General features: G+C 39.2%; 2 protein-coding genes across 3 annotated transcripts in view; both read left to right on the forward strand.

The window, feature by feature from the left end:
• Positions 1 to 4691: 4691 nt before the first annotated feature.
• Positions 4692 to 23574, forward strand: part of LOC127440760 (gastrula zinc finger protein XlCGF57.1-like) — a 191303-nt gene continuing 172420 nt past the window's right edge. Inside the window, exon 1 of the mRNA XM_051697608.1 lies at positions 4692 to 4736. The gene's annotated coding sequence lies outside the window, so the exon portion shown is untranslated. The remainder of the gene's footprint in view (positions 4737 to 23574) is intronic.
• On the forward strand, positions 4920 to 16686 carry LOC127440872 (gastrula zinc finger protein XlCGF7.1-like). Of its 2 annotated transcripts, XM_051697918.1 has the most exons (3): positions 4920 to 5129; positions 6287 to 6412; positions 14237 to 16686. In XM_051697918.1, the coding sequence occupies exons 2-3, from the start codon at positions 6316 to 6318 to the stop codon at positions 15073 to 15075; spliced, it is 936 nt and encodes a 311-aa protein (XP_051553878.1). In that variant the 5' UTR covers positions 4920 to 5129; positions 6287 to 6315; the 3' UTR covers positions 15076 to 16686. The 2 variants fall into 2 exon arrangements, with proteins under 2 accessions (XP_051553878.1, XP_051553879.1); XM_051697919.1 differs by lacking the exons at positions 4920 to 5129; positions 6287 to 6412 and adding an exon at positions 7353 to 7943.

Genomic DNA, 23574 nt, shown 5'->3' on the forward strand with positions numbered 1-23574 from the left:
CATCTTTTAAAAATACCTCTAAATGACATTCACTGAAAGTGAAAAAAAAAACATTTCTACTAAGTTTAATTCAGTAAAGAAATTCATTGCACAAAATCCTATTGTTATCAAGCGTTGTCTATCAATTGAAAATTATATAAAAATCCTTAAAACAAGATACATTTACTTGAGAAGCAGCATAGAAGATATTTAGACCAATTTGGAATGCCCAATTCCCAGTGTGCTTTTAAGTCCTCATGATCATTTTTTCACTTGTATATATTTCTGCCAGTGCAGTAAAGCCAAAATATACATATATTCAAGATACATTCTCTGAAAACAAGTCTAAATATCTTATATGTTGCTTCTCAGGTAAATGTATCTTGTTTTAAGGATTTTTAGATATTTTTAAATATTAAATATTATATTCAACATTCTCCAATAACAATTTTTTCTTCTGCAGTATAGCTCCTAAATTAAATGTACCTAAGAAGTTTTAGATATTTATATTGAAAACCCCCCCCCAAAAAAGTCTAATCTAAAACCTTTTTTAAATTCTTTTATTTGCATTGTATAATGGGCTAAGACTACACTCTCTCACATTTTTGGTCACTCCCTCTTCTTAATAGAGCTTGAATCACTGATTTTCTCACGATAAGATACACACCATGACACATATACAGTATTATGATTCACTACGTCACGAGCCATCACGTTATAATCTGGCTGCAGCAAATGCAAGGGAGGGATGAGCGTCCCCGTGTGGGGGAATCAGCCGGGAGAAGTTCGAAACTCTCTCGTGCTCTTTTTCACGCTACTCATATAAGCGGCTCTGAACGCACAGAGAAATGTTTTGGAGTGTGTGCTTATTTATACAACCCGCTTCCTTTTACTTGTACTTTAATAAAGGATGTGTTAAATACAGTATATAACGCCAGGGTGTTTCCTTTTTAGACACTCTGACAGGCAAGTTTTGCTCAAGCGGAACGCAAGGTTCGGCTCCGCTTTATTTCACGTCAAGACGACACTGCTTCTGATTCTTCTGAGGAAGAAAGAAAGAAAATACTGCTGGTAGAAAGAACAATAGAAACATTACGTAAGAATTGACTGTTAAAATAATATGATCTGACTTCCAAAATGAACACTAGTCAAGCTACAAACGAGAGCAAAAATCAGTTGGAACTGCAATGTTTCAGACAGACATTCAGTCCGTGCGTGGCTTGGTGACATGCAAAGCTTGATGGAACATTTTGTGTTGACAGAGTTGAAATATACAATCTAAGTGGCTAATTTTTGTCAGGTTGTGAGACCTGAGCTCACCTGTGCTACTGTGGCTAAATCGGGGCGGTAACGTGCTGTAGCCTCTCCAGTCGTGGCTAACAGGTCCGTTGCTGGCCGGTGTGGGGGCCGGTGGTGGTGCGGGCGTCAAGAAGGCATTCTGCTGGTCCTGCTGATACAGCTGGTGACTGAGGCAGGCGTGACGGGCAGACAGGAGGTAAAGAAACGCTGTGTCACCGTCCCTGTAGACGCCGTATGACGCTAAAGAGTGGCCATCAGCGCACAGACATTGCCCGATCACCCAGCGCTGCACCCTGGGGTGAAAACCATACTCATGAAACATCTGCAAGAGATGCGGAGACAGAAAAAGATTAAAAACCACATGTAATCAACACTGCAAAAAAACGTTTTGTGGCTTTTAGTCGATTAGCTTTTAGATCTTTATATTCTAGTACACTGAAAACCCTAATAAGTTGACTTTACTTGATTGATTGATTAAACTAATTCCCTTAATTGAACTGAGTAATGGCATCTCCAAAACTTGTTGAATTAAATTCACTTAACTTGGTGTTTATATAGAATAAACTTAATAAACTATTTAAGTTAACTACATCCAAGTAGTCTTAACTCAGATTTGCAATTTAAATATTGTTGTTTCTACTTTATAATTTCATTTAGATCATAAGATAACAGCTCAAAGAAGATTATAACCAATTCTTGGTCAATCATGCACAAGGCATTATGTGTATTCCCCATAGCCTCAATTTTGTACTCAGTCGTTTAAGTTATTAATACTTGATTTTTTAGGGTTCACAGTGTATACTCCTAAAAGCTGACAAAATTAACCCTTTCTTCCTGGAAAAAGGACTAAAAATATTGATGAATCTTGCACTACTCTGATTTTTGTCCAATCAAATGCTCTCTAGAATGAGTCAATGAGCAAGTAGCAAGTAACAAATCATGGTTCATGGCTGTGCTGCAAGTAAAACCTATTGGCTATTTAAATACAAAGGGATGAGCACTTTAATCTGTCTCACTAAAACTTCCTGTTTCAATAGGAAACATGTTAAGACAAGAAAGAAAACTGTGCTAATCATTACATTTCATGGGGTTTTTAAACGATTACATAAAAATTCAACAAATCAGACAGACAGCAACCCAGCAAAGATTTTTACCTGCTGCTTAAGAGAAGCAATAGTCATATGAAGAAGAATTTTTACTGTGATGCAACAGGGAGATGACGCATCCTCTACTACCACTGCTATGCTGAAAATACAAGCATCAGGGAGTAAATCAGCATAGGGGGACTTGACAGTTAACATGTTTGTGAACTTTTTTTTTTCAAGGTCAAGATTTTAGGTAAAAATTTAAAAATACAGCAAAAAGTTTGACACGCTTGACTAGGCATGTGCCAGTAAGAGATAATTGTTGATAATTGCTGAAGCTTTCATCGTGAATAGTGGTATTATTGCAGTGTTGTATTACATAACAAAACAGGCTTGACAAAGCCAACATATTGTTATTCTACAGACATGGTTTAGGGTTTTTACAGAATCCCTAAAGCAAGCCCAAAATTGTCAAGAATAACTGCTACTACAGCTTTAAAGCTACATCCACCAAACTTTGCACAGACCTTCAGGCTGTTCGGAATTTTTATGCTGTATCTTTTCTAACTTATCAGACTTACGGTTTTTGCACAGTGATAGGGCTGCATGATTATGACAAAAATCACAATTGACTATTACTTTGCTTGATAATGTAATTGCAACTCATTTAAATCAATATAAATGTACATTAAACTACTTATTTTGGGTGGATCAACTGCATGGTATATTCATTTTGTACATCCAAAACACACTGAGAACTGCGTTTCTGAATTACTTTATTTCTGTTTTAAAACTTCAGTAAATCAAGTCTAGTTGCCTAAATGGTCATCTTCACAAAAACAAAGCTGTTATTCAAATTTGTAACAATTATACACCAGTAGAGAGCAACATACTTGTCAGTGATTGGTTACAATGTACAACCGCTGCAAAAACACACATTAAATTAAACAGCTGACTGTCTGGTGTAGTCAAAACAACCTTGAGCTGAACACGCTCAAAACGGTGGAGATGATTGTGGACTTTTGGAGGAACACCCCAACACTGACCCCCCTCACCATTCTAAACAGCACTGCGGCAGCAGTGGAGTCATTCAGGTTCCTGGGCACTACCATCTCACAGGACCTGAAGTGGGAGGCCCACATTGACTCCACTGTGAAAAAGGCCCAGCAGAGGTTGTACTTCCTTCGCCAGCTGAGGAAATTCAACCTGCCACAGGCGCTGCTGATACAGTTCTACTCAGCAGCCTTTGAGTCTGTCCTCTGCACTTCAATAACTGTCTGGTTTGGTTCAGCTACGAAATCAGACATCAGAAGACTACAAAAGACAGTTCGGACTGCTGAGAGTTGCCCCCCCCCCCCCCCCCTTTTTGAACTGTTGCCTTCTAGCCAACGCTTCAGAGCACTGAGCACCAGAACCGTCAGGCACAGGAACAGTTTTTTCCCCTCAGGCTATCCATCTCATGAACAGTTAAAACTGCCCCTTTGAGCAATAATTAATGTGCAATACACAGCTTAGTATATTTATATTATCCAACACATCCTACCTCTTCTGCCATTACATTCCGTTGCACTGTATATAACCGATTTGTATTTTAGATTTGCACTACGTATGTGTGTGTGTGTGTGTGTGTGTGTGTATGTATGTATGTATGTGTGTATATGTATGTATATATATTAATATATGTGTATATGTATGTATATGTATGTGTGTATGTGTGTGTGTATGTATGTATGTATGTATGTATATGTATGTATATATATTCATATATGTGTATATGTATGTATATGTATATTTATGTGTGTTTGTGTGTGTGAATGTATGTGTGTATGTATGTATGTATGTATGTATGTATGTGTGTATATGTATGTATATATATTAATATATGTGTATATGTATGTATATGTATGTGTGTATGTGTGTGTGTATGTATGTATGTATGTATATGTATGTATATATATTCATATATGTGTATATGTATGTATATGTATATTTATGTGTGTTTGTGTGTGTGAATGTATGTGTGTATGTATGTATGTATGTATGTATGTATGTATATATAATGTTTATTGTGTATTCTATATATACTTTTTTATTTTCAATATTTATCTATTTTTTATTCAATTTTAATTATTTTTAAAAGTCTTGTTGCTGTTTTTTGTATTGTTGTGTACTGGAAACTCCTGTCACCAAGACAAATTCCTTGTATGTGTAAGCATACTTGGCAATAAAGCTCATTCTGATTCTGATTATGATTATACAGCAGGCACTAGCAACTGATTACAGCTTTTGTCATGTAATTTGTAATCAGTACCGGAGTGATCTACCAGGACTGAGTGGAGAGCAGAGCATCATTTGTGCAGGATTATACAGCAGGTGGCGGTAATTCTCCCAGTGAGTGAACAGACATTGAACAAGAAGAATCTCTGAACCGATTGTGACGTCATAAGAGCTGCGCTACGACTCAGTCTGCTGCTTTGAGGTTTTTTTTTTTTTAAGGGATTAAGAGAAAGGCATGGAATACGATGCATTAAACTGAACAGTAGGTGGCGGCATGTGCTCATGACACCAGTCCGCCATTAAAAATAATTGAAGAAGAAGAAGAAGTGTGTTGCTTGTTGTGAGACTTTTGTGTAGATCTAGAGGATTATTTTTAATTGTAAGAAACCTTTTATTATTATTATTATTAATATTCTGCCTGTTTCAGGAGACTCAACTGAGATATAAGAACAAACAAATTAAATACTTGTGCTGCAAGTAATGAAATCGGTGAGTGTTTTCTCGTTTCTGTTCATGTGTGCTCGTGCATCAGACTTGTTTGGTGTTTCAGGTGTTTGTGCAAATAATACTCGACTGTGCACGACACAGTGCGTTATGATGATAATCTTGATTTAGATGTCACCAGATAATCTATTAAAATAACTATATGTGTTTAATATGTGACCAGGAAGGTTCCCATCACATCTAGACGATCGGCGGGAATTTGTATTTCTTAAATAGTTTTGCGTGCCCTCGCAATACATTTACCATGGTTTTACTGTAGTCTAGTCACCATATTTTTTTGTTTTTTAACCTTGATATTCGTTGTAAAACCACTGTTATAAGACAGGAAAATAAAAACTATGTTAATCAAAATCATAATGTTGTGGTTAGTAAAACCACGATTACTCTATGGATACAGTATAAACAAGTTTTACCCAAAAAAAAAAAAATTTTTTTTTTTAATTGTAGTGAGCCTGATGCTGTGGTTCGTATTGGATGATTGCATCCCGGCTTCTTGGTGCATTCTAGGTAGCGTTTGGGACAGCTGATTTACTCCTAGAGGAGAAGTGGTGCACCAGATGTTGTTGTTAGCTGCAAATGTGCTTCTAGTGTGCAGTTAGAGTGCTTTTGCATCTGGTGGGAGTTTGCTGAGATAATTCTCCATCGAGGAAACTTGACACCCAGTGTTACCAGGTGCTCCTCCCATTTTCAGTGGGTTTTTGTTGTTCTCATTGTAAAATATTTTGAACTGTTTTCATCGTGCTTCAGTGCAGACGAGTCTGGTTTAAAGGGATAGTTCACCAGAACACATTTGAGAAAAAAATAGAAAAATAGATTAGCTCAGTAGGTCCTTAAAGTGCAAATAGATGGTGATCAGACTTTTGAAGCTCCAAAAATCACAGACAGTTAGCATAACTGACTCCAGCAGTTAAATTAATGTCTTCTAAAGTGACACGATTGCTATTGGTGGGAAAAGGATAAATATTTAAGGGCTTTTTAACTAAGTTGATTACTATTTCATTTTTGGTTGAACTATCACTTTAAGTTGTCGATTGCCTTCCTTCTGCCTTCGTTCATACGAATTTCATACCACAGAATTGTAATTGTATTTTTTCTCTTTTTTTGTTGCACCAAATCATTTTCCCACCCCCTCTGACCCTTAGAATACAGTCTACTTGACGTGCTACTGAAGATGGAGTTTGTTAAAGAGGAGTTTAAAGAGGAGAGTGAAGACGTCAGTATTTCAGAACCATTCAGACTGAAGAATGAAGACACTGAGGAACAAAGAGGTTGGTGCCCGTTTTTGGTTTTTATTTAAAGGAATAGTTCACCCAAAATTGGAAGTTCTTTGTCATTTACTCCCCTATAAGCCCTGTAATCATATTACAATTGACTGACAAATATACAACAAATAATAAGGCAAAATAATTATAAATGAAATGCGGCGGGTGTCTGTACGGATCAAAGCGGCAGTGCTGGCCATGGCCAGACGCTTTGTCTTACACGACTGCTTATGGCACACACTGCCCCAGATAAAAAATATTTTCTCTTTTTGCGGCTGCTGCATGTCATTGACCACTCAGTGATGTCTTTAAAAAGCTGGCACTTAGCTTTTGTTTAGTCATTTCCCTTAAAGGGATAGTTCACCAAAACTGAAAATTCTCTCATCATTTACTCCCCCTCATGCCATCCCAGGTGTGTATGACTTTCTTTCGTCTCAACTCAAATGAATATACATAAAAGAATATTTCAGCTCTGTATGTCCATACAGTGCAAGTGAATGGGTGCCAAAATTTTGAAGCTCAAAATCACACAAGTCATCTGTATTACTTTTTTTTGCTGACTCCAGTGGTTAAATCAATGTCTTCTGAAGTGATATGATAGGTGTGGGTGAGAAGCAGATCAACATTTAAGTCCTTTTTCACTGGGGGAGGGAGGGTTGTCCGTGAAATAGTCTCTACATGCGTGTGAACGATTTGGTAAACTTCAGTGTTAGGTGAACAAGCATTTTGTTCGGCTGATCGTGTCGGTGATAAGAGCAGCATGCACACCACCGCCTCTGTGTTTGACAGATGCAGCGCGTCTCTGAAGGCCGACAGGCAACAAGCTTTAATCGCTCTTCCAAACCAGGTGTAAGGTATCCTTACTGTTGCAGTGACAGACAGTGTATGGTACTGTGATGAGGAGGAGGGCGTTGCCAGGCCGTGAGGATGCCTCCTCCTTGCCCGTCCTGTGAACCCCGTTACATTGGTGCCAAAACCCAGGAAGGAGGAGGTATGCGCTGTCGTGGAGTCCTCGCCGCTGCCATCCACCAGGGGACAGAGTCGCTGCTGGCTGCCAGGAGTTGGAAGAACCGCTGCCGTCCACCGGGACAGGGAGGAGCCGTTACTGTCCGCCAGGGGTCGGAGGACTCGCTGCCGTCTAGCAGAGGGCAGAGGAGTGGCTAAGGACCAGGCGAGCGAGTTTTTCTGTCTCTCGCTCTTTTTCTCTACCCTCTCCCTCCCCTCGTCTCTCCCAGGGCTCCAGAGATGCGGTGAAGACCTGCCAGTAGAAGGACGGCCGGAAGGGCAACACCTCCCCTCCAGGAAGTTTCCCCAGCCTGAACAGGGAAGATGCACGCCCGGCGCAGAATTGTCCTAATCAGCCGGGAGGGGGATAAAGACGAGTTGGAGGCGCCAGTTCGAGAGAGAGAGAGACACGCAACCGCTGCCTGTGTCTGTGTGTTTATGTTTGTTAAAGTTCAGTTATGTCATTAAAATGATGTTGACTGTTCTGCCGGTTCCCGCCGCCTCCTTGCCCATCCTGTGAACCCTGTTACAGGTACAAAACTGATTTTCTAACTGTATTTGTCTCATTATATACTCCACAGAATTCATTATTACAGAACATGACTTTAAAATGTGTAAAATAGCCACAGTGTTTGGCTGTTAGTAACGCATGAACTTGCTTTATAATGTTTGAATATCTCTTATGTTCTTTACTGTCAGTTGTTGATCAAACAAAAAAAGACATTAATATCAATCACATATAGCGCAGAACCGGCAAAGAAACAGTGCAGCGACTCGTCTACAGCTTCTTATTTCTAAAACTGTCCCTTTCCTTGCATCCTTTCCCTTGCGTCCTGTCAGCTCCCTCCCAGGATAGGAGGAAAAGATGCAAGGAAAGGAAAATAGGAAGGAGGAATCCAAGTGAAATGTATTTGTAAAATGAAATGTCCCGTTCATTCAAGCGTCATTTCAGATCATCGCCTTTGCGCAGCTGTGTTAGCCTACCTCGGAGCACTCACTGCTATGGTGTTCAAATTTCATTAATTGATATATTAAGAATAAATCCCAATAATTCAAGATGCACTGTCGAAGTATATAACAATTATAGTTTGATAAAACAGCTGTGAAAATGTCACCTTTTTCAGTTGTAGAGAGTTGGCAGGTCTCCACTTTCACTTTCACATTCTTCTTGTGTTTTTGGTGATTCACATTCTTCATGCATACGCCCCTATTGGGCAGGAAGAACATTTTCTAGCAAAAATGGACTTAAATATTGATATGTTTCTCACCAACATCTATCATATCACTTCTGAAGATATGGATTTAACTGCTGGAGTCAAATGGATTACTTTTATGCTGCCTTTGTGATTTCTGGAGCGTCAATGTTGGCACCCATTCACTTGCATTGCACTGACCTACAGAGCTGAAATATTCCTCTAAAAATCTTCATTCGTGTTCTGCTGGAGAAAATCATACACATCTACACATCTGGGATGGCATGAGGGTGACTACATAATGAGAGAAGTTTCATTTTTGGGTGAACTATTCCTTTAAGCACAGTCTGATCGATCCCTCCCTATTCCATATAATGCATTGTGTGGAAATCACTTTAAAGGGAATAGTGAAAGATGCCCCTGAAGAAAAAATACTGTCTTTTAAAGGAATAGTTAAACCAAAAATTATCATTTTGTCATCATTTAATCAGCCTTTTGCCATAATAAACTCTGATGACTGTCGTTCTTCTGCTTAACAATTGTTTATTAATGGAAACACTGTGTTTTTGTCCATACAATGCAAGTCAATGGGGTCCAAAACTTTCAAACTCCATAAAGGCAGCATAATGGTAATCTATACATCTTGAGTCTGTTAATCCATGTCTTCTAAAGCAATACAATGAAGTGCAATTGAGCTTCAAAACCATGATTGTGCCAAGGAGACTGCAGATGTAATTTCCTAAAACCGATCGTATGGCTTCAGAAGACATGGATTAAACCACTCGAGTTGTATGGATTACCTTTGTCCTTTTTTGGTATAAGTTTGACATTGTATGAACATAAACATATAATTTCTCCTAAATATATTTGGTTGTGTTCTACAGAAGACAGTAAGTTTGAGACTGAGTAAATGATGAGAGAATTGGAATTTTTGTGTGAACACCCAATCAACACCTCAAAAATAAAACTGTGGATGTTATGAACAGACACTAATGGTAGATTAGAACAGGTAAACACAAGTCCATTCACCCTACCTGCCTGTTGTTTGTCTAGGGTTCCTTACACTACTGCTAGTTCCATTCACAACTGGGTGAATGCATTTAATGTGGTCGTCAGTGTGTTCGACTTTGTGTTGGTGTGTGTGACAATGAGGGACAGTGAGCCTGCCTCGCCCCAGGAGACCTGGCCAAATCAGTTGTGTAGCAGTCAGGCTGAGTTATCTCTGAGGCACGGGCCAGCTCAGTCTTTCATAGTTGGTCTTTAGTAAGAGGGTTGAGAGGGTAAACACAATCCAAAATGAAAGCAATGGCTTAAAGCGCTGTGAATAATCCAGTATTCCATTTTTACAACCCGTCTAATTTTCCTGCGTGTCTTCCCAGGGCTGGGAATACTTGCACACTATCCTCCACCACCCCCTTTTGCCTGTATCTGGGCAGTTATGCTCCACCCTGCCCCCAGTGTATGGGATGTGTAAATGGAAATGTGGTGTCTAAACTAAAGTGCACCCTATCCGTAATAGTGGACTATACATAGAATCTGGAACACTGCTCACAGCAGGTGATTTAAAGTCTGATAGTGATTGAAATTGAATTTGTACACAAGCGGTGCTTTCAATAAAGAGTATGAATTGAATTGAGACATAACTTCTCAGAGTTTACCGTGCTGATAGTAACTTCTTGCAAAAGCACAAAGTGCTGTCAGCATGTTTCAACGCTCTCCAAAAAGTTGCATCTCTCAATTAAAAACTGGCGCTCATTGAGACTGATTGCGTTCATTGTGAGCGCAGGAACCTCAAGATGCTTTGCTCTTGGCTCACTTTCTTTCTGAAATCTGAAGTCGTCCCACTGTTCCCCCGCTATACTACTTCTGAGACTTCCAAGGAACCGCACGAGGGAGGTGTATGAGGACAAGGAATAGAGCATGGAGATTTGATGAGGATTTATCGCTGGCCCAGCCTTAGGTGCCACCTCTGCTCCACATCAAGCAACTGCACCGTCCAGCTCAAGCGTTGTAATCACTTGGGCAGAGACTACGCTGACACAGTGCTCGCCGAGTTTGACTGTTTATTGTGGCCGTATGTAACGCTTTGCTCTCGGCTTGCTTTCATTCTGAAAGCTGAAACTGGTCTCCTCTCGCTATACTTCTGCGGCTCATGAGGGACCGTCATGTGTGTTATTTGTTGTTCCGGGATAGTGTACACCGTGTTAATGACAAAATATTACACAGAAGAGCCCTGTGTTACCCGCGCTTACTCTATTTCTAAGGAGATGATAGAATAATTTTTTTTCATGTGAAATAAGGGCTTGCGGGTAATGTGTGAAAGTGATGAATTTTGAACAGAAATATTTTACTATTTATGTAATGTAATATAATAATTATTCAGGTTGACTGGGTTCCAACAACAAAAGTGTACAGCCACTATTTCCTAGTCGCAAAAGGATATGGGTTATGCCCCGTTTTTGGAATTGAGATACTTGAACCGGACACTTGTGAAGTCTAAATTCAAGATGGTTACTCAGACATACGTCACACATACGTCCTCTGGACTGGTTTGTGTCAATCGACCTGAAAGACGCATACTTCTATCTACACACAGCCCCTCGCCACAGGCCGTTCTTGAGATTGACCTTCAAGGGGACTGCTAACCAGTGCAAAGTTCTGCCCTTCGGCCTGTTGCTCCACTGAGACTGAACAGTGTTCGTGTCTTGAATTACCTCGACAACTGTTTGCTTTTAGCACAGTCAGAGGAACAAGCCTGCAAACACAGGGACCTGTTGCTTGCACATTTGGAGCATTTAGAACTCAACTGGTCAAAGAGCATACTAACGCCCAGTCATCAGTTGTCATTCTTAGGAATTAAACTTTACTCTGTCGCTCCATTATCTGGTGCTTGTACACCTTCAAGCTGGCAAGGTGTTTCAATGGTCCTTGGGTCTTATGGCTGTAGCAGCGATCATACCACTGGGGCTATTGCATATGAGACCTCTCCAGTGCTGGCTCAAATCAAAGGTACCTTGACACTCATGGCAACACAGTCGCTTACATCTTGTGGTATCGCACTGCTGTCTGGCCATGTTAACCACTTGGAATATTCCCATGTTTTATCAGACGGGCTTAGTGTTACGCCAAGTAGCCAGTCAGAAAATGGTCATGACAGTTGCCTCCAACACGGGCTGGGGAGCCCAGCACGTCGAACGTCTGGCTTTTGGCACCTGGATAGGCACACAACTGACCTGGGACATAAATTGTCTATAACTACTTACTATATATCTAGCCTTGAGAGCCTTCTGGCAACTCTTCCAGGGCTTTCACATCCTGGTCCAATCTGACAACACAAGTATGCATTCTCTCCTGTCCACTTGCTTCACGTGTTGTGCAAAATATGGGAGGATGAGGAAGCTGTAATGTTGCGTTGGAATGGCCCAACCGCCTCCTAATGGAGCTCTCGGTTGCCCCACTGTGGATGATTCCACTGTGCACAAACCAGGGCGTGCAAGCAGGGGGAGAGGGAATAATTTGGCATCCAAACCTAGAATGGTAGAAACTTTGTGTCTGGTCCCTAAATGGAGCCCATACGAGGGTTGTCGCAGTCAGTGCTCGACACCATATTACTGGCTAGACCTGCTTGAATGAGACGTTTATACACTGGAGGTGAGGACCCTGTACATTGCACCGTGTAGTCTATACTCAACTTTCTGCAGGAGCATTTAGATGCGGGTCTCGCCCCGACTACGTTTAAAGTGTTTGTCGTAGCGATAGCGACCAGACACGTGCCCTTGGGTGGCTCGTCAATAGACAGTCATCTATTGTAATTGTAATTGTATTTTTATTTATCACACATTATACATTTGCACATATACAGTGAAATTCTTTTTTTCACATATCCCAGCTAAGCTGGGGTCAGAGTGCAGGGTCAGCAATGATACGGCGCCCCTGGAGCAGATAGGGTCAAGGGCCTTGCTCAAGGGCCCAACAGTGGCATCTTGGCAGTACTGGGGCTTGAACCCCCGACCTTCTGATCAGTAACCCAGAGCCTTAACCGCTGAGCCACCACTGCCCAACCTATTGATTGCAAATTTTATGTGGCGTGAGGCAGCTGAGACCATCTCGCCCCATTACTGTACCAGTTTGGGATTTAGCACTTGTTTTAAAAGTGCTCACTGGTCCCCAGTTCAAGTCATTAGCTACAGTGGGGTTACGTGTACTCCCATTCAAGACTGCGCTGCTTCTCGCTTTAGCTTCTGTAAAACATGTCGGGGACCTTCAAGCGCTGGCGGTCGATGGCTTGACAAACCCAGTACCTCTAAAGAGTCATTCTCAAACCCAGGAAGAGCTACGTTCCACTTCCTGGGCATGGTCTAATGGTGTTTCCCTAGAGGACATCTGCTTAGCAATGGGCTGGGCTTCCCTTAGCATTTTTGCTAGGTTTTATAATCTGGATGTCACCTCTTTCTCTTCCCAAGTGCTTACTGTGAAGGAGGGTTAGCCCTTGAATTTCACTGCTGTATTAACCAGTGTTTTTATGCGGTCATTTCATGAGCTGCAACCTGCAGTTATCCAATGTTGTTTCACTACCCATCTGGCCAGTGTCATTCATATTCACTGGCGGCCGTGCACTGCTTTGTATTGCCCTACCACAGTGAATTGACAACAGTGAATTCTGTTGTGCTACCCAGATTGGCTAGCGCCACAGGCTTGAGAACCGAACGATGATCTAACTGACAATGATACTACTTAACCAGCCCACAAACAAACACAGCACATTGCGGTCTTTGCTGGAAACAATGTTGGAGCTGCTATGCAAGTTTAATACAGATTACAATACAAGTTTAATGAGAAACAAGCAAGTAGACGTTGACAATATATTAATGTTGTATTGTAATTCAAATATTGATATTTGGTGATCTTTTGCTTAAACATAAACACACTGACAGTGATGCTGTTTCCCATACTACTGTATATGTTAGTATTTATCAGTGTGAAAACAGCATTTACCATTATTTGCACCAGGTAACATGTGCCTAAAATAAATGTTCAAGTCCTGAATGAGGATTTGTATTTCTTTTAATAAGCTTAGTGATGATTGGCTTGACCTGTACTGTACAGCGCTATAGGCCAATATTTCCCAATCACGGTCCTAAAATACCCCCAACACTGCACAGTTTGGATGCCTCCCTAAATGAACACCCAGATTGAAATCTACAGCTCGTTAGTAGATTCTCCATGTATTGATTTGGGTGTGTGAAATACGGGAGAACCCCCAATTGTGCGGTGTTGGGGTATTCCAAGACCAGCATCCAGAAACACTGCTATAGGCATAACATTACTGGCTTCTAGCAGGTGAGGAGACGTTTTTTCATGGGCAAACATAAAGCAGTGGAAGTGGGTGCTGCTCAGAAATTACCAACTAGGGCACAGTTCATTTTCATTCAGATGAATGAAACTTTGTTGCCAGTTCCAAGATAAACCAGCGAATATGACAGTGGCAGAGTTTATCTCGATTATAAAAAGATCACAAGTAAATAAATACTTGACCTCTGTTACTTTGTGCTATTGATGCGATTCACTTTTATCTCCTTTTCAGTTTTATCCCTCTTGTATTTATTTTGACTAATTTATGTTTTTATTTTAGACCTGATGAAGCTGAAAGAGGAAAGTGAAGGACAGAATGAAGTGGAGGAGAAACATCAGAATCAAGAACCTGATGAAGTCATAACTGGAGAAGAATCTTATAGTTGCCCCCAGACTGAAAAGGAATCTTCACAGAAAACAACTCGAAGAACAGAAACAGACAATTCTTTCACCTGCCTTCAGTGTGGAAGGAGTTTCACACAGAAACGAGTGCTTAAAAAGCACATAAGAACTCACACTGGAGAAAAGCCTTTCACATGCCAGCTGTGTGCAAAAAGTTTCTCAGTAAAAGGAAGCCTTGAAAGGCACATGAGAATTCACACTGGAGAGAAGCCTTACACGTGCCATCAGTGTGGAACGAGATTCAGACATAAATCAAGTCTTAATATCCACATGAGAACTCATACTGGAGAGAAGCCTTACACATGCCATCAGTGTGGCAAGCGTTACAAACATGAAAAAAGTTATAAGGATCACATGAGAATTCACAATGGAGAGAGTCCATACAAATGCCTTCAGTGTGGAAAGAGTTTAACAGACAAAAATGCTCTTAATTATCACATGAAAATTCACACCGGAGAAAGGCCATTCATATGCCCTCAGTGTGGGAAGGGTTTCATCAACAAGTATTCCCTGAAGTATCACATGAGTATTCACACTGGAGAGAGGCCTTTCACCTGCCATCAGTGTGGAAAGAGTTTCACACATAAAGGAATTCTGAATGTCCACTTAAAAACTCACACTGGAGCGAAGCCTTTCAAATGCCTTCAGTGTGGAAAGAGTTTCGTAAGAAAAACAAAGCTAAGAGCTCATATGAAATGTCACTCAAGAGAGAAATGACACCAATGTTCTAAAGACTAAAAGAGTGATATGGTGATAACTCTTATTGGACGGATGAAAAAAGGAACTACATGGTAACCGTTTTGCTACTGATTTGCCGACATAAAAAAAAAAAGTCTCCAGAGCACCAAGACATAGTCTATTAAACACAACAACAATGGTGTGAAATTCGAAATGTTCTTTAGCTTGACATATAGAACTGGTAATCTGGACTAAACATCACCACCTTATGCAGACCAAATGCTTTTTATTGTGTTAAGTGTACCCATGGATGGAGAGTGCATGCATATCCCATGTTATTCTGCTAATAAAGTCATGTAGGCCTATCACCTTTTGTAAGAGCTGGAAAAAGCCATTTGAAAGTGAGCATTAACACAAAGTTAGTTCTAAATTAAAATAAACTGTACAGAGAATTGCACTGTGGGTGGCAGTGCTGCGAAATTCATGAATATTAATTGTTATGCACAGTAGAAGATTCGGTAACACTTTCTATGAAGCCTATATTTATAATGCACTGTAAAGGCATTATAATGCATTAGTAATGTTTCATAATACACCTTATATGTTATTACTTCTCATAAATAATTGTAACCACAATTATAATACATTATACTTACCTATTCGTAGTTATACCTCATAGTATAATGCATTAGAACACAAGCAAAATACAATTTAATCTGCAGAAGTTATGATGAATTATATATATTTTTATGATATATAATAGGTATGCTTTAAGTAACGTGACAAAAGCAATGTCTGCTTATAAACATCCATAAAATAATTTTAAGTGATTATAAGATATTACAAGTCATGCTGGAAGTTATATACATTACACATGCACAAAATAACACACATTCAATGAAATTGAGATATTATTAAAAACACTTGTAAAGCTACAAAATACATCAGAAACTCTCTTGAGAAAAAAATATGTATGTTGATCACATTTAGCCAATCTTAATAATAAAAAAATCAAACTGATTCAATATTGGACTCTATTCAATAAAATTTCATGTTTGTGCCTCTTATTTGGAGAATTGTTTTATAGATAATTTTGATTGTATAAGTTTGACTTGTATGTTACAAGTTTATGTTATGGCTGTTTATAAGAAAATATTGAGTAACTTTATTAGCTTCTGCTGTGTTAAAATTGGACGTTGCTTGTGTTATAATGCATTATACTCTAAAGTATAACTGAATAGGGGAAGTCTTAAAATGTATTGTAAATAGTTATAATTATTTATGAGAAGTTATAACTTACAAGGTGTATTATGAGACATTAATGCAGTATAATGCATGTATAATGTCTTTACAATGCATTATAAATATGGGCTTCATAGAAAGTGTTACCGAAGATTCTTTTAAATGACCTGTTTTCATTCTTAATGACCAATTCAAGCACTCAAATATTTCACGTAATATGGTAATTTCATTTCTACATATGTCAGTCTTGGGATTTTGTTAACCAGTAGATGAATTCATAGATCATCACTTTGATTAAGAACATGACTGATTGATCTAGTGGTAACATGCCTTTAGTTTTTAGAGGTTCTGTGTTCTAATTTGCCCAAATAAAACTTTTTATTGTAATAAACCAAGATTGCAACTGTACGTCAGTGGATGGGTGTTACACTATAAAAATAAAATGCAATAAAAGATGCGGGGAGATGAGAGTAGTGGAAATACAGACACATTTATTGACAGTTCTGTATATGAAAAAATTTTCAGACAACGATGTTCAGACAGCGACAACCACAAACTCTCCGAACCAGCAAAGGGGAACCTAGAAAAAATTAGTGTGCACCCGAGCACCCGTGAACGAGATGACACCACTCGCAAACAACAGTCTGCCATCACACAACCCAACCATGAAACACTCCGTTTATATAGGGAGAAAACACTGCGCACCGGTGCAATCAGCACCTGGTTACCTCCCACACCTGAGAGCAATTAAGAGAGAGGGAGAGAAAAAGACAACACACTACATAAAGTACACACAAACAAGAAGGCCATTACAATAGGGGACGCGGAAAAGAGTGCGAGGGGCGGAAAAGCTGCTAACACTAATGTCACTGATAACAGCCGCAACAAACGCTTATCATAACATTCAAAGTAACACATTGCAGTGCTGGATTGCCAGTCAAAACATACACAGATGAAATAAAAACTCCTACTCCAGAACTGGAGACGTTTCAACGGGATTATACACATACCTGACGAAAGCTATTTCAAAAAGTTGTGAGGACATGTTTCATCTGTCTCAGCCCATAACTGACAGTGATGTATCTAATAATCATTCAGTGAATAATTGGAAACAGCTGAGAAATTCATCTTTGATCTCTTTTTTCTTTTCCATGTATTTGTCCATGTGGTCGTTGTTGTGGCTGTTGAAAAAATAAACTAAAAGCCCAAATACTGTCCACGCGCTGTAATAACAACTACGCGATTGGTCAATGCTGTGATTGGCTGCTGCTGTAATCAATCACACGATTGGCTGCTACAATTGGCCACTCCTGTAATTTGAGTCTGGTATGGGTCTGTGTAGTCATTTGTGTGTTCGGTGAGAGTTGAGGCAGTTGGACATGAATAAACCCCACACAATGTCAACATTAACTATAATATTCTTACATTTATATTTAATACATTTGGATACTTATGCTTGGGTTGCAGGTGAGGTGGCAACGCTATTTCTTAGGGTGGCATTTGCCACCCGATGCCACCCCGGTAGATCCGTCCCTGACTGACGGACAATGTACTGTCTGGAGAGGGCACTATTAGTTGTATGGTGATTCTGCTGACTGATGACAAAGTACTTCCCAATTCATCCGCACTACACAGTTGCATTTTGCCAATGGCTTGGGAGCACAGAGTTGCCAAAACCTTTATCTCCGGTGTAATTGGGTAGTTTCGGTTCATGGGAGAGGTAATTGTATCCCAAAGTGAGTTAGCAATAATAAAAACACCCTCCATGCATGTGATTGGCTAAGCACAAAAAAATGTATGATGCATTTAGACCAAATATCTCTTAACAGGAGCTTTTTTTTTTAATCTGACAAATTAGTGTTCCGTTTTCTTAACTTATGAAATATGATCATTTACTGTACACCATACTATTAAGCATTCTGGAAAAACATACAGATCAGAAAGTTCTCGATTAGAATACAGCTAGTACTGTTTCACTCACATACCAGATATACACTACCGTTCAAAAGTTTAGGGTCACTTACTCGTTCTTTACTTTTATTTTTTCACATTTTAGAATAATAGTAAAGTCTTCACAACTATGGAATAATAGAAATGGAACTATGGGAATTATGTTGTGACTAAAAAAATCCAAAATAAATAAAAACTGTGTTATATTTTAGCATCTTCAAAGTAGTCACCCTTTGCCTAGAATTTGCAGACATGTACTCTTGACATTTTCTCAACCAACTTCTTGAGGTATCACCCTGGGATGCTTTTAAAACAGTATTGAAGGAGTTCCCATCTATGTTGGGCACTTAGTGGCTGCTTTTCTTTATTATTTGGTCCAAGTCATCAATTTCAAAAACTTTTTAAAAATTTTTAAAAAATTTTAGTTTTGTAATTATGTAAATTAATATGTTGGCACAATTATATTTTTGTCTACAAAACAAATTTCAAACATTTAAGCATACGCCTTCAGATCAAAAGATTTTTAAGATCCTGAGAAACATTTCAGGCAAGTGACCCCAAACTATTGTATGGTAGTGTATATTGAGTAAAAGACCTGAGGAAAAAAGCACAACGTTTATAAGTGTTAAACAGATGTGTTTTTTGTCGCATTTTCGCTTTTTTATAAAATGAAAAGAATATAAAAACAGCATATGCTCACAAAAAATTAAATGAGTTCAAACACAATGTGAAACGATCACTGATCAGTGGATACGTACAATGCGTAGATAAAATAATCTTGGAATAAAATGCAAAGCTACCTCCGATATCTTTTTTTTTTTTCATGCTCGGGGTGGTCTTTCATTGCACAGCGGACTAATCACAGCGGTTTTGGTCTGCGTCGACGCATCATGCAGCTACATTTTTGAAGAGCTGCGTGTCAGGCTACGGTGTAGACTACGTCTTAACTGCCGTAACTTTGTGTAGCCTATGACGTACAGTACTGTGCAAAAGTCTTAGGCACATAAGATGTTTCACAAAAGCATTTGTCTTAAGATGGTTATTTATATCTTCAGCTTTAGTGTGTCAATAGGAAATATAAATGTTTAGACTCCCAAACATTAATTTTGCAAATAGAAAAGATTAGAATAGAAGAACAGGGAGCCTTGCAACACGTCATGGCCCCCACAAAGCCCCCCACTGAACATCGAGTCAGTCTGAGATTACATAGAGACAGAAGCAATTGAGACAGCCTAAATAGATAGAAGAACATGTGGCGAATTCTCAAAGAAGCTTGAAACATCCTATCTGCCAACAACCAAGAAAAACTGTGTCCAGGTGTACCTAGGAGAATTGGTGCTGTTTTAAAGGCAAAGGTGGTGACACCAAATATTGATTTAGCTTTTTTATGTTAACTGGACTTTGTATGGCATTAAGTGATAAATGAAAACTATTTATGTCCCTCAAGACATCCTCACTATGCAACATTTTTCACAAGTGCCTAAAACTTTTGCACAGTACTGTAGTTTTAACATGGAAGAATAAATCGTCCTTTAGCCTTTAAATGCTTCATGAATTACTCTTAGATTAAAAAAAAGTCCTAACACGCCACTAATGAGTTGCTCATACATTTCCGAGTTAGGAGCTACATTTAGCCTTACGATTTTTTGTGAATATAGGCCCTGATCAGCATTTTTGGAGATTTCAGTAATTCCCCACTCAGGAGCTGTACTTGCAGGCATAAAATAACTGTCCAGAGTTATAATAAAAATGGTGACTGGAGTTATCTTAAAGGGACTTTGCTGTTGTGTAATTTGTTTGCAAAAACCACTAAGGCTTGGTTGTGTGGTAGTTTATGGTTTGAAGAGAACAATATTGAAAGGTATTTTCTTATAAGGTTTTGTAGACTATTGTGTATTGATTTTTATGTTTTGCTGGTTGTACATTATGAAATGACCAGTAGTAAAAAGGGTTTAAAATCTTGAGTGAGTGGGTTAAAATGTGCCGTATTTGCTCTGCACAATTTTCCAGGAAACTGTGCAATTTTGTCATAAGTTCATGTATTTAGAAAGGTCCCATCATATAGAGTTGCCTGTGATTGAGAGATGCACATGAGCATGCACAAGCAACTTCATGCCAAAAAGTCACTTTCTACATGGCAGGTACAGTACAGTGAATTTTGTAGCCAGTTTATCCAGGTTTAAATATAAATCATGGGTGTTGATGAATTAACAGATTTGAATAGTTAAGCACTGTCCCCAAAATAGTCCTGCCAGTGGCTTAAATAATAGGGATAGTGAGATTGGCATCCAAATGCGGGAAACACTATATATCACAATACAGTACTTTATTTCTCAATATCTAAAAAAATATCAAATAGCTCTCGTTTTTAGGAATTCAAAAAAAATTACAAAGTGAAATATAATCTCTGTGAGACATCAAAGACAAACATCAAATTTCTGCTTCGATCACTACTTCTGTAAGCCCCAAGTAGCCACAAACTTTATATCTGCTCTTACCTTAGGCTGTTTTCTTCAAAACAAGCCATTTTTTTACTTGTCTGTGAGCTTTCTTGGGGGAATAATCCAAAGTTATATCTCAGATGTCCAGAACAAAATATGCAGTCCAGCAGGAAAGACATGATTAACAAATCATCTGCAAAATATGTTATCAGTTAATGAAGATAAAATGTTATACATCATCGCATAGGGACGAAAAATGCTATATATCATTGCAAAGGGATCTCCACTTTTCAGTGAAAATTGGACTTCATGTCTATAGACAAGCACATCTGCGAGGGCTCAGTTGCGATAGAGCACCACCTGCATTTCAGATCTGTATGTTGTGGTGGAAGGTAAAAGAGGAAAATATTTTCAATTTCCTAGAAATTGCTGGAATGAAATAATACTTTTTTGCAGGGAGATAGAGAGAACAAAACCAGAATCACATGCTTGTATATTTAGGACAAAAGAAAAACAAAATACATTTAAAAACTTTGTTCATCTTAGGATTGTTAACATCTACTATATTATTTATGAATTTATGGAATATTCATAACAAATTAATGGGATCCTTTTTTGACATTTGGGGTGTTTTCTGTCAAATGAGACCATATTATTGCAATTAGTCCACTGTATGTGTGTAAGGGGAGCTTTTAAACTTGAGTCTGAAAAATAGCAGGATGCTGCCAAAAAATGCAGCAGAGTTAAAGGGGTTAAAGTCAGCATGGAATCTAAATTGTGACAGACGTTTCTTCTGTATTGTGATGTATTTCCAAGTGTCACAGCTTATCATAAAAAAAAATAGTAGGCCAGGCACTTTTCCACTGACTTGAGAACCAAATGAAGATCAAACTGACAACATTAATATGTAACCTTCCCACAAACGCACACAGCACATTACCGCCTTTGCTTGTGACAAGGATGGAGCCATTGTGTATGTCGAGTGCTTTACAGAGCATTGTGCTCTCTGTCTTGACTACTTGTTGCCAAGCATCTCTTCTAACTGAACACTACAAGCAGCTATGCAAGCTGACTATGCTCATAGAGGAACTCGTGAAATGTATGCAATCCTCTATCCAACCAGCTGCTATGGCTACCGCTGTAGCCACAACTCCCCCTGCCGGACCTGTTTTCACCTTTCCCACTGGAAATCCTTGATTAGCACTGCCCAATAAAATTGATGGCAACCCAGCTCTGTGTAAAGGATTTTTTATGCAATGTACAATATTATTAGCACAACAGCCCCTAACATATCCTACCGAGGATGCTCAAGTGGATTTTCAAGTGGAGGTGCACATCAGGATACGGTGTAGACTACGTCATAATCGCCAAGTGGATTTTATCACTTCCCTCCTGACTGGTAGAGCTCTAGACTTGGTCACCTCCATATGGGAGAGAGAGAAAGATCTTTGCTTCTCTTTCGAACATTTTAAAGCACATTTCAAGGAGTTGTTTGAACACCCAAGGGGGAGGAAGGAGGCTAGAGAACAATTACTTTTGGTGAAACAAAGAAGGACTACAGCCGCAGAGTATGCTCTAACTTTCTGCACTTTGGCCATTCGGATTGGTTGGGCAGGTAGTCTCTTAAAGACTCTCTATCGTAATGGTTTGAGCAGATCACTACAGAATGAGCTGGTGTGTCGAGATGAGAATCTCAATTTGGATCAGTTCATTAATCTCTCCATTAAGTTCGATATAACCCTCTGTGACGGACCCTACCTACAAACACTACCCATTGCAAGTCGGTTGCACTCGCTTGTCACAAAAGGAAAGACAACGATGCAGGAGTCTGGAACTGCATCTCTATTGCGGTTAATCTGGACATTTGCTATCTACCTCTGCTATCTCACTGATCTAGTAAACTGTCAATTACTCATACCCACCACCATAATATACAATTCTAAAAAGATTGAAATCGATGCTTTGACTGTGGTTGCTGGAAATTTTATGGATTACAATTTAGCACTCCTCCTATTTTAGCATTAGAAGGACGGCCCCTCTGCAGCTGTCCCATACACCACACTTATGAAGCTGTTACACTGCAAACTGGGATTTTTCATACAGAAAACATCAAGTTTCTCATCATTCACACACCACAGAACCCTCTAGTTTTGGGCCTCCCATGGCTTGCCAAACACAATCCAGATATATCTTGGAGTGGTGCAAATTCTGAGGTGGAGTCAACAATCCCACCTGCGATGTCTTCATGCTGTTATGCCAATGGACACTTTCCACACTTACAGGTTTCGGAACGCAGAATTAAATGATTGCAGGGTAAACCTTGATAGTTGTGAATGGGTGACCACAGAAAATATAATTTTTGCTTACCCATTTGCTCCAACATCAAAACAAAAATGGCATTTTTACATTTCCACAACTTTCCAAATGATTAAAATGTTTTTAGTTTACTGGTACTCCCTCAGCAGCTATATTAGAAACCTCATTGCATCTGTGGTAACTAGTTTTAAAAAAAGAATTCCAGGGTAATATAATACAAAGAATAATGTTATACATTTACATTAAATAATTGTAAAATTGTAAAAATAAAATTTTGTTTGATTTACGCTGCTAAAGACGGAAATGCGTCATCACAGTCTGTGAAAAGGGTCCATCCCATGGAAATATCTCAAACAGACCATGTAACGGGCGTCCCTACTGTTTACTCCAATCTCTGTGAAGCTTTTAGTAAAACCAAAGCTACTCAGCTACCTCCTCACCAACCTCAGTGTTGTGCCATCGAGCTCCTAAGAGCAACGTTTACACTCTGTCGGCCTTTAAAAACCCCATTCATGGAGGAATATATCAATGAAGCCCTAAAATTTGGATTAATTCGTCCTTCCATGGCTGCCATTGGCTTCTTCTTTGT

This window comes from Myxocyprinus asiaticus, chromosome 5 (assembly GCF_019703515.2).
Source record: "Myxocyprinus asiaticus isolate MX2 ecotype Aquarium Trade chromosome 5, UBuf_Myxa_2, whole genome shotgun sequence".
NCBI lineage: Eukaryota > Metazoa > Chordata > Actinopteri > Cypriniformes > Catostomidae > Myxocyprinus > Myxocyprinus asiaticus.